This window comes from Plasmodium cynomolgi, chromosome 8 (genome assembly GCF_000321355.1).
Source record: "Plasmodium cynomolgi strain B DNA, chromosome 8, whole genome shotgun sequence".
NCBI classification, from domain to species: Eukaryota; Apicomplexa; class Aconoidasida; order Haemosporida; family Plasmodiidae; genus Plasmodium; species Plasmodium cynomolgi.
The window spans coordinates 516,945-528,371 of NC_020401.1; the positions used below are offsets into that span (position 1 = coordinate 516,945).

Consider the following 11,427-nt stretch of genomic DNA (forward strand, 5'->3'; position numbering starts at 1 on the left):
AAAAAAAAAATGTGCAATTGTTTTTTAGTACTTTCTGGCTATTTCTTTTTTTTTTTTTTTCACATTTTTTTCCTTTATTTTGGAAGTAATAAAATCCGTGCAAGCATTCAGGAGCTGGGAGGGAAATTCTACTCGCAATTTAGTCTTATGTGAAATAAGCACACGTGCATGGGAAAGGAGAAGTGGCAGTCTTTTCTTTGGATTTATTTTTTTATTTTTTTTTTCCGCGTTTTCCTTAAAATTGTGTGTAATTTTTATTCAGCGCTTGTCTGGTGGGACACACAGTATGGTAAAGTGCCACACACTTGATTTTCTACTTCCCGAAAGACAGAAATTTGGAGTGCTTTTCACGGGGATGCGATCGATCGTGACTGTCCAATTGTATGATTGTCCCCTTTTTCCTCTCATTTTGCCATGCGCGTGAGCAATGCCCGTCCCTGGGACATTCATTTTTATTTCCGCATGGGCTTAAATCAAAATGCTAAAAAGTGCAAGCACGATATGAGCTACTACACAATCCCCCCGCTCTTCAACTTGGTGGAAAAAATTCCCCTCCATGCCTGCCTTTTTTCATCCTTACGCGTATGGCATAACTTGGGAAAAAAAAAAATACTCCCCCAAGTGTTGTAATTATCGCTATGTCTTGGCACGCCTACGTGTGTGCGTATTTGCCCCCCGTGTGTTAAGAAGGTGCCCACAAAAATTGTACACAAGCAAGGCTATAATATATGCACACAAATGTAACCGCAAAACTGTCAGCAAAACTGTCAGCAAAATTGTCAGCAAAACTGCCCCCCAATGTGCACTCACGCGTCGCAACTGTTTACGGAAAGTCCATTCCAGCCCCAACGTGCCTCTTCTTTATGAACGTTACAAATCCGCGATGAAGCAATTTCAGTTGTCCAAAAAAATTGAAGCACAATTCATGTGCAATGGAAAATTTCCTTCACCCCTTTAACGTTCTGTTCTGAGTAAGCCGTCCAGAAGGAATACTCCCCCATACATACGCGCACAGTTGTATGTGCATCGACTGGGCTGGAGTAGATTGGCTCCTAATTTAACAGTAGACACACACCCAAATTTTGGTGGGCTATTCTTAAGAAAGGATAGAATGGCACATAAAAGGGGAACATCTTGCGGTTAATTAAACCCAGTGTGTGTCCGCCTCATCATTCTGCTTACTGCAAACCGTGTATGCTAACCTCATCAGATATTCCAATTTGCTAGCGCTTCGAGGAAGTGCACATGCAAAAACTGCAACGGAGTGATCAAAAGGAAAAAATTTCACGTGCACACAACTTATTTAAAAAAAAAAAAATTTCTGCTTTCCTCCACTTTGTAATTTTTTCTCATGCATTGTGTAACGAGCGCAATTCGAAAGTAGCATCCGAAAGAGCATCCGAAAAAACGCTGTACGTTATTTTTTGAAGGAACGAACTGGCACTTACGTGCCCTTCAATTTAACGCGCTACCATTCGCACTGCATTGTGCAACTTTACACTTTGCAATTTTTTTACACGTATGCCAAATTGGGGTTAATAATGTTCTTGGTGATTGAAAAAAAACAAAACGAATAAAGACCAATGGAGTGGTAAATGCATCAAATAGAGGCCACCACTGTGAAAAAAAATTTGGAGGAATTCAGGGGGAACCTTTTGGTGTCCCCACTTCCTCTCAGTTCTGCGTCACCTTGGACAGCAAAAAGGTGGAGGCCACACGGTGGGGGCTACGAGGCGAAGCGTCCCACCACCACATACCCACAGCAGCCTACTCCCGCGCACTGCGGCCTATTCCATGTCAACACACGAAGCAAAGAGTATAAAAAATATTCTGTAAAAATCAAAGTAGTCGCAAAGGTGGGTGCCAAATTTCTCCTCATATATTTCGATAAACTTTATGATTATTATATTTATGCTTTTCTTCTGCTCCGTGTATTTTTGGTCATTTTCAAGCACCACGTCTTCGTGTATTTTCATGTAGTTTATGTCGCGCTCCTGGTCGCTGATGACATCTTGGTCGTAGCTGCGGGGAGGGGGGATTTTTCGAAAAAAAATGAGTTTGCAAAAAAAGGGACAAATGGACGAACTTCGCCGAATGGGAGGGTCACCCGCCAATTCGAAGGCACACCGAAACGCTGGAACGCTGGAACACTGGAACGCTGGAACACTGGAACGCTGGAACATCGGCGCCCCCCCGGTGTAGGTGCCTCTCCTCCTTGCTTACTTGCAAAAGAGTTTGAACATGTAGAGGAGGGACTCCGCCTTGTGGTCGTAAAAAAAAACGGAGAGGAGCAACAAAAAGATAAAATGGCTCTTGGGGATGTCTCTCAAGGAAAGTCCATTGAAATAAGAGTTTTTATATTTTTGAAAAAGGAACTTATCCTGTTTAAAGATCTGCTTGACTGTATTAAGAATATACGTCGACGTATGGTTATTATAAAAAATGATAAAAACTAATGGCTTCATAATTTTGCAGCTTGCGTAAGAGTATGTTAAAAACACGTCAACTCTTTTTTCAAACGAAATGAGAGGTAAAAGATAAAAATAAAAAAGCTTTATATATATGGGGTCATAATTTGATGAGTGTATCAAACATTTGGCGACGCTTGCAACAACATTTATATTGTACGCCATGTCGTTATATGTGTCCTTATGAATATTTTCTATGATGGGAAGGCTTGCTAGTTTTCCTTTTTTGGCTTCTTCCATTTTCGTTGTAACAGGGTCATCCCCTGGCAATTGTTCACTCTGTTTTATATTAAAGTGGTTCACTAGTTCGTTTTCCCCCAGTATATCCTTCTCATGTTCCATGACGCTCATACCCATGCTCATGTCTACACTGTTGATATCATTTATCTTTGACTCTTTCAACATGGGTAAGACAATGTTGTTGAGATTTCCTTCCATCCTCTTGCTTCTAATATTCTGATTCAATTGCTTCAGGGGGTGAAAGTCGTGTAACTCGCTTAGGGATGGTAAACTGTTTACCATTCCTTCTGTGCAGTTAATATATAAATTCATAAAAGCGTCTAAATATAAATTTTTTTCATCGTCGTTATTTTCATTGTACGGTTGATCCCCTGGCAAGGCATGATTCATTCTATGTTCACTTAAGTTGCTGTTGTCACTTTTGCTGGAATCACTACTGTACAGGTTGTTGAGACATTCATTGGCCTCTTCCTTCTGCTTTTTCCTGAGTTTTAGCAACTTTCGTAGTTCTTTCTGGTCATTTATGCCCAGCTGGTAATTTACATTCCCCACAGATGATTCGTCATACATGAGGGTGCTATTCTCTTCTGATTTCGCCCCTCCAAGGCTTCTAATCAGCGAAATGGCACTAATAGCGTTCTTCGTGGAAGGGGCTACGTTCGGAAAAGTGCTACCGTCCTCTTCGCCTTTCAGGGCTCTCACTTCGGCTGCCGCGATAGCGGTGGCGTCATTTATAGGGTCTGCACGCGGACCTGCTAGCGGATCAGCTCCCTCCTGCCAAGCCCCCCCCGCTTGACACCTATGTATATGCAAAAGCAGAAGCTTCAATTTCAATTCGTAAAAGTAGTAATACGGAAAGAGGGAACAGAACAGCTGATCTATCACCACCAGCAGTTTCACGACGTTCTTTATATTGTACAGAATGTAAATGTCAAGGTACATGCTGTGCAGGGGAAAGTTAACCTTAATGCATTGTTGTATTAATTGCTTCAGTGATTTATCCAAAGATTTGGAATATTCCATATTGAACAATTTTGAGAAGTGTGTTAATACATCTTCATCGGTTTCTTTATATATGACAATTTTTTCACTTGTCTTCAGTTTTTTTAGGAGGTGTTCCCTGGACTTATTCGATGCTAACGCTTTGGCCTGTACCTTCTCAATCCAGTCTTGCATTAACATTTTCCTCACTGAGATCATGAAATCTTTTATGTGGTAATACAGATGGTCGACAAAGGTGAAGAAGGTACCCTTTGGAGTATACACATATTTGTACTTTTCAAGTTCCTTTAAGTTATTATTGGACATTAGGAGGTTAAAAATTCGCTGACGGGGAACCATATAGCTAGATTTAATTCGCTTAAAAATGAAGAGGAGTATTTTCAGGTGCATATCACTGTGATAAAATTTGATTCCTCCTTTGTAAAAAAAAAAGTTTACTAAGTTTAGCACTCTCTTCAAGTACATCACTCTGGGGGACATGCCTGACAAAACGATAAACAGTAGCTTCCCTGCATTTTTAAAAGATTCGAGATTATTATCTAGCAGCAGCTCTATGATCATCGATTCTATATTTACGTAATAGGAAAAATCGATTCTGTTGTTTCGTCTTTCATTGCATTCAGTGTACAGCTCCCGGTAATTTTTGCGCTTCCGTTTGTTATACGTTCGTGTTTTTTCGCCCTCACCCGGGGAGCCCAATTCGTCCAATTCGTCCAATTCGTCCAACACGTCCATGGCGAGTTCTTCCTCGGTTACATTTTTCCGTCTCTTCTGTTTTTTCATTTTTTTTTTTTTTTTTTTTTTTGACTTACATCCAGCTTCTCCAAGTGAAACATGGCTCATTCGCCAAAAGTGAGAGCTTCCGCTGTGGCTTCAATGCTACCAGTGCCACTACTACAGGATGCAGTACCTTTAGAAGTATATTGGCTCAGATTTCCTCCCCCCCTTTAATTGTAGACGGGTTAACACGCTTTGGGTCACCTACCGATTTATCCATTTTAACGTTTCCGTGGTACAGCTCATCTGTCCTTCTGGTTTTTATTAATCTACCCCGTTGGGTGTACAAAGGGGGGAAATCTCAACAATGGGCAGACAGAGAAAAACGACCCACGGTTCGCAGCTACCTATGCGCAGTAGTCACTTTCATTGGTGCTAACGCTAGCAGTGTTCGCTACAGAACTTTGAAGGAAAATAAAAAAAAAAAAAATGACGCGACAGAAAGGTTATCAACATGTGGATATCTTCACATCCTTGTTTTTAAACATTCCGAATGTGATCACACAAATGCATGTTATGTAAAAACATACGTGTATACTTTTTTTTGCATTCCAGTCTTGAGATAGCTTTTGCCTTTTTTCCAACTGTACTGTAGGAAGAAGCTTGAACATCATGCGGTGGGCATCTGTATTGGTGGAGTTCCAAAAGAAAAAAAAAAAATTAAAAGGAACAGCGGGAGCAGGGAAAAATTGATGAACCTGTGAACAAAACTGCACTTTTTTTTTGTGGCAAAATTTTACGGATTTACTTGCCCACCGCAGGGGGCGAAATTAACGCAGGTTGGTTGAAAAAGAATTATCTTTTATAAAAATTGTTCTTCGAAAATTTGCGCGTTTTCTCCGTGCATCATCAATTTGTTGGTCACTTTGCGCGCCAAATTTGTTCGTCGTTTTTATCGACATTTTTTTGCCAATTTGTTCGTCGTTTTTATCGCTATTTTTTGCCAATTTGTTCGCCGTTTTTATCGCTATTTTTTGCCATTTGTTCGCCATTTTTATCGTCATTTTATTGCGAATCTGTTCGCTTTTTTTTTTTTTTCCAGTTTGTATATTTCCTCCGCACTTTTCCTTTTACGTTATGTACACATTTGGGTATACCCCTCTCGCATAAACGTATACGTGTACACGAAGAATTTCCTGCAGATTCGAACTTCCGCGAAAGCATGTCGCAGGCGAACAGCTCGCTAGTCACCCCAAATAGAAGATTTTTCAAATTGGGCAGCCAGGCCAAAAATTAAAACGAGCGGGAGGAACAACGGAACGAAGAAAGAAGCAAAAACACAAAGACGAAAGGGACAGAAGTGTTATTACTTAAGGCGCACTCACATTTTGAGAACCCCCTGTTAGACTACTCCACCAGGCAGCAAAAACAGCATTCGTAATTTTTTTTCTTTTTCGCACTACGGGATTTCCATTTTTTTCCCGCAAAAAGGAAACGCGTTATTATATTTATAAGACTTCTTCGCCTCCCCGAAACGGTAGAATGACAATTTTTAAAACGTTCATTTAATATGGATTTTAATTCGAGGAAAAAAAAAAAAAAAATAATAATAATAACAATGACATATACAATGAAAATATAAATATATACCTGGAGGAAAATGACAATTACATACTTGACTTGGAGAAAAAGGTTCAGACCCTCAAACTGGTAAGACAATTCGCAGCTAAACCGTGTTAAAGGGTTGCTAATGTGATTGCGTTTGCGTGTGAATAAGACAAACGACTGCTCCAAGTAGGGGCAAGTAGAGTGGCCACAAATGTACACGCATGAATGGGCACCCAGTTTTATGTTCAAATGAGTTATTTTTTTTTTTTTCTCACCCTTTTAATCGTAAAAACTCGAAGCTTGGATCCAACCTGAGAGATGAAGTTCGCACATCCAACTCCCTCCTGGATAATTTGGTAAAAAGGAAAAGAGGCAAATTTTATATCCCCAAAGAGTATAACCTGGATATGTTACCACCACCACGACTTCTTCCCAAGTTGTCATACCATTTCCCCCCTGTAAATATGAACACAATGACATAGTCCCCCCCTTTTTTTTTTTTGTTACAATTTCGTCGTAGTCGGACAGGATGGAAAACGTGAACAGAAAATTAACAGGAGTGTACAGGCGCGTGAAAAATATTATAAAGACAAAGGTATAGTGAGAGAAAAAAAATATTTTAAATGCTCCACTCTGTTTTACTCGAAAAAGTTTCACATGATCGTACTTTTTTTTTTTTTTTTTTAGGGAAATAAATACATGTTTTACCTCATCCTGTTCTTCCTATTTTTGCTGTTCTTTATGAATTACTTATATCGAAAGAATAGATAAAATATGCTTTTACGGATGCGTCCATCTGCGTAGTGCTACGCCCGCATAGGCACCCGCGCAAGCGTTACTTCGAAAGGAGATTGCCCCTTTTAATCCCCCCCCGTAAATTATTTGGCGCAGTTTGCGCAGCTATGGCTGTATAGTTTTTTTTTTACGTCCCTGCCCGCGCGTGTATACATATATGTATATGTATATATGTGTACACACGCGCGTAATTATTTACACCCATATACTCATCCCCTTTGATCAAACTTCCTTATTAATCCTTGTAAAGGCATTGTGCCGATTTTGAGGTGCACATGTAACTGTGGCGTAAAAAAGATCGTTCCTTTTTTGGGAACGCGCTTAGCTTAACAAGCGTTGAAAAAAAGAAATAAAATAAAATAAAAAAAAAAAAAAAAAAAAAATACATTTAAAAAGCATGTACACTGTAGGTGCACACCACGAACGAACCGCCCAGCAGACGAACGTGCGGATAATCCAGCGTTAAGGACGGCCGAGTGAATGGCCACAAACATGTTTACGTGAGTAAATTAACTCTGTGGCTTACGCACCTTCCACGTTTATCTAAAGGGGAACTCTGCTTCGTGCTCCTTTGGGCAAGGTGTGGAGAGGCAGCAAATGTGGAAATGGTTAAAAAAAACGGCATGGGTTAACCCTCGCGTTACCCCCCATTTGGTAGTTCCGCTTCCCTTTAATAACCAATCGAATACCCTCCAGTGGGCGCACATCCCCTGATGCAGCGCAAATGTGAATCCGGGATAGGGTTAGCATGACCGAGCAATTCTGAGATTTGCCATTTCAACATCGGTTTGGTTAGTTTTTTCCTAAGAAGATTTTTTTCGTTCCTCTAGCATGTTCCCGAAGTGTATATAAGCAAGGGGTATGCATCTGTATGTGCATCTGTATGTGCATCTGTATGTGCATCTGTATATGCATCTGCATGTGCATCTGTATGTGCATCTGTATGTGCATTCGCTTATGCATTCGCTTATGCATTCGCTCATGCATTCTCTTATGCATTCGCTTGTGCATTTAATCCGCCCCCGCTGGGGAAACGCAACTTGGCGCACCCCGAACAGAAGGCGAAAGGGACAAAATGATTTGCATCAAATGCGGGAGGTGCAACTCTAGTCTGTACACTGTGTACGATAAGACTAACATAAAACTGAACGAATGCAATCGGTGCAGCAACATATGTGATGAATACATGGAGAAAAACACGTTCCTAATTTTTATTAATATTTTATTCCTCAAGCCTGAAGTTTATAGACACATCATATTTAATCGACTCAAATATCACGACAAATTTATTCATGTTTTTTTTCTCAAAATGATCATTTTGTTTTTAATAATAAATGCATACTTACACCCCAACTTTGAAAGTGATCATAGGGAAGGAGGCATTTTCTCAGATTATTTTTTAATGAATACCAGCTTCGGGGAAAGCACACAATGGAATTATCCCACTGAATACAACTGCTCCTCGTACACTCTTTTTATGTACAAATATGACGATAAACACAAGCTATATGGGCTATATAACATTTTTAACCACTCGAACGTTCCCAATTTAGTGAATATACACAAGAACAAGTTTTTGACTTGTATTTTTCACAACCGATTTAGGGACCACAATGTGTGCATCCTCAATCGGAAGTACGAACACACGGAGGACTACGATAAGCGGCTGATTGATTTGTTTCTGCACAACAAGGAGAGCTATGGGGGGAAGCACATGCAGCCGAGCACATGGAAGGCGCAGCTTAGTGAGGGGGCTACACTACCGGATGGGGGGGCAACACTGCCGGATGAGGGGGCTACCCTACCGGATGGGGGGGCAACACTACCGAATGAGGGGGCTACCCTACCGGATGGGGGGGCAACACTACCGAATGAGGGGGCTACCCTACCGGATGAGGCGGATACACTTCTGGGTGGGAAGTCCACTTCGGAGATCCTGAACTGGACAAACCTGCACCCATTTCTGGAAGCCCCAAAACGGCTACTGCAGCTAATACAGCGGAGCGTAAAGTACGAATCCATTTTCAAACTAAAAAAAAACAATCAACTGTTGAGGAACGACATTGTTACGCTGAAAAACTCGGAAGAACGCAACAGCCTGTTCCAAATTATAAACGTCCTCGTGTATTACCACATTGATGAGCACAAACTAGTGCTGGAGACGAGGGAGAAGGAAGCGTACAACATTCATTACTTTGTCAATTTTTTGCGCACCATATTTTTTTATCAAAAGGGGCGTGAAAAAAAGAATTACTTCAAAAGTGAGGCAAACTCATTTGTAAGGAAGCCCTCCTCAAACGGTGTTTGTCCAGACCCGAGAAAAGAATTTTTTCCTCCCAACAAGTGCTACGATTGTGACATTCATGATGATTCCTATGGGAATTTACACAACTCGGGCGATGAACTTAACAGCTTATGCAGAAATATTTTCAAAAATATCGATTTTACCTATCACAAAAATGTGGACGAAATAACAAAGAAACAAAATCAAAAGAAACACAAATTTAAAATTAAACAAATCAGCATGTACTCCAAACTTTTATTTTCCGATTTGGACAATGAAAAATATATTTTGAAAATCTGTAACTCTTCTTTTTCGTTTAAGAAATTAAAATAAGTGACCATTAATTATATGGCCTACTTCCTTTTTTTGTGCATTTTTACATATATTCTCAAGCTATATCAGGAGAAGAAATACAAAATTAAGATAACCATGGTGAAGTATAACTACCTCTTTATGCTGTTTGTGCTGAGCAACTATCCCCTCGTCATTTATTTCATCCTTAAGGTGTTCAATTATAACTACATAAATATATATCTAAATGTGTACACAATTATATGCAACACAATCGCTTATCATATATTTATTTCCAATGACGGGAATTATATTTGCTACTCCATATTTTCTGTGCTGGCTAGTTACCTGCTTAAGAATTTCCTAATGATTAAGATAGGGGATTACATTTAGCAGCTGCGCAAAGTGGGAACTTGCTGCATTTGTACGTATGGCGGTGGCGCAAAAAGAGGGGAAGCATCATCCATCACACATGTGCCTCCCATTTTGTCGCTCCCAATTTCCCACTCCACTCGGTGCGTTTCCCTGTTGCGCATGCCCAAATGGCATCAACCTACATTTTTAATTTCCCGCACACCGCGCCGCTTTCCCTTTTGTAAAATTATAAAAAAAAAACGTAAAACTTTTTTTTTAGTCCCAAACTGCTCATATAATGCGTTGTAAAATATGGGGAAGCACAAAATGTGCAGACAGGAAATATGCAGACCGTTCTGCCGCCAAAAACGTTCGCAGTGGTCTTCGTGCAATGGAAAAAAATTGTTTCTTTTATGAGGCAATTGCCCAGTTTGACCTGCGCATGCAATGTAGGAATTCTGCAAAAAATGGCTAAATATGGGCAAAAATTGGCAAAAAGTTTTGAAAAAAGTTGTGAAAAAAGTTGTGAAAAAAGTTGTGAAAAAAATGGGAAAAAATGGGCAAAACATGGGGAGTAGAACGCGGGAGCAACGGTTCGACTAAGCGGTCAACTCGCGGAGGCACTCCAGGCTAGGCCGCTCTACATAACGTGCTGATCGTTCTGCGCCGGGTTCGTGTAATGATAATGTAACTCGTAAACATCCTGCCCCTCGATAATTTTGTCGTAGCCATTCTTGTGTATGTAAAAAACTCGGACCTTTCCTCCGGATCCTCCATCCCTAAAGGTAGCATGATAAATTGCATTCCTGGCTAGTTCCACGGCTTGCTCGAGATTCAAGTTATAATCATAAGCAGAGTCCAAAATGGAGTAAGCATAAGTGCTACCACTTCCGCAACTAAATAAATTGCCCTCCACCTTCTTCCCCTCATCATCAATGTAGAACATGTTGAAACCGGTGTGATCATAACCACTTAAAATGATTCCACAGCATAATCCATACCCCTTATATTGATATAAAATGTTACTCAAAATGGTACTGGCTGCTCGGACAGAGATTTTCTCATTATTTCTCAATTCATAAATTTTTATAATTTTGCCCAAATATTTTTCCCAATACAAACAGTCTGCTGCTCCTCCTGCCATTGTCCCTAAAATGTTTTTATTTATTTCGATAATTTTCTCTACGTTCTGTGAAGATATGAAGGAGCCCATAGAAGCTCTTGAGTCCACTGCTACTATTATTCCATCCTTAAATTTGAAGGCCAATGTGGTTGTACCTTTGTGAAAATCAAACAACTTGTTATTTTTTGTCTTGGTATCTTTTATGAAATTTCTTGGGATTCTTACTGGGGCTACACAGAATTGCAGCTCGTCGTAATTTTCTCCCTCATCCTCCACGTCATTGATTAAATTGTCAATTTCGCTCATCAGGCACCCTCCCCTTTCTGCCATTTTTCTCACAGGGTAAAGAGGCTACACTGCTGTGTGGTATAATACGATGTAAAGGTTGGCCCCTTTCACTGTGGCCACTCGCAATTGCGTTCTTTGTTCTTTCCTCTTTGGGTTCTTAATTTATCTCAGAAAAGTGTAAAAACGATATATTTTACAGGATTGGCGTTTTTTTTTTTTGTTTCTTTTTGGTTTTTTTTTTTTGTTTTTTTTGGAGT

The 11,427-nt window shown here is 40.1% G+C and overlaps 4 protein-coding genes across 4 annotated transcripts; 2 read left to right on the plus strand and 2 right to left on the minus strand.

Moving 5' to 3' along the window:
* Window positions 1-1,787: 1,787 nt before the first annotated feature.
* On the minus strand, window positions 1,788-4,493 carry PCYB_082090 (hypothetical protein; the record flags this gene model as incomplete). The annotated part of the gene is made up of 2 exons (XM_004221947.1): window positions 1,788-2,022; window positions 2,224-4,493. The coding sequence occupies 2 exons, from the start codon at window positions 4,491-4,493 to the stop codon at window positions 1,788-1,790; spliced, it is 2,505 nt and encodes an 834-aa protein (XP_004221995.1).
* Window positions 4,494-5,837: 1,344 nt separating this feature from the next.
* Window positions 5,838-7,036, plus strand: PCYB_082100 (SNARE domain containing protein). The gene is made up of 4 exons (XM_004221948.1): window positions 5,838-6,137; window positions 6,335-6,391; window positions 6,556-6,630; window positions 6,723-7,036. Exons 3-4 carry the CDS (start codon window positions 6,565-6,567, stop codon window positions 6,804-6,806), a joined length of 150 nt encoding a protein of 49 aa, XP_004221996.1. The 5' UTR covers window positions 5,838-6,137; window positions 6,335-6,391; window positions 6,556-6,564; the 3' UTR covers window positions 6,807-7,036.
* An 869-nt stretch (window positions 7,037-7,905) lies between these two features.
* On the plus strand, window positions 7,906-9,447 carry PCYB_082110 (hypothetical protein; the record flags this gene model as incomplete). The annotated part of the gene is made up of 2 exons (XM_004221949.1): window positions 7,906-8,575; window positions 8,801-9,447. The coding sequence occupies 2 exons, from the start codon at window positions 7,906-7,908 to the stop codon at window positions 9,445-9,447; spliced, it is 1,317 nt and encodes a 438-aa protein (XP_004221997.1).
* A 961-nt stretch (window positions 9,448-10,408) lies between these two features.
* PCYB_082120 (20S proteasome beta subunit) lies at window positions 10,409-11,212 on the minus strand (the record flags this gene model as incomplete). Its single annotated transcript, XM_004221950.1, has 1 exon — window positions 10,409-11,212. A coding segment is annotated over one exon (804 nt), but the record flags the coding sequence as incomplete, so codon positions are not given.
* Between the last annotated feature and the right edge of the window lie 215 nt (window positions 11,213-11,427).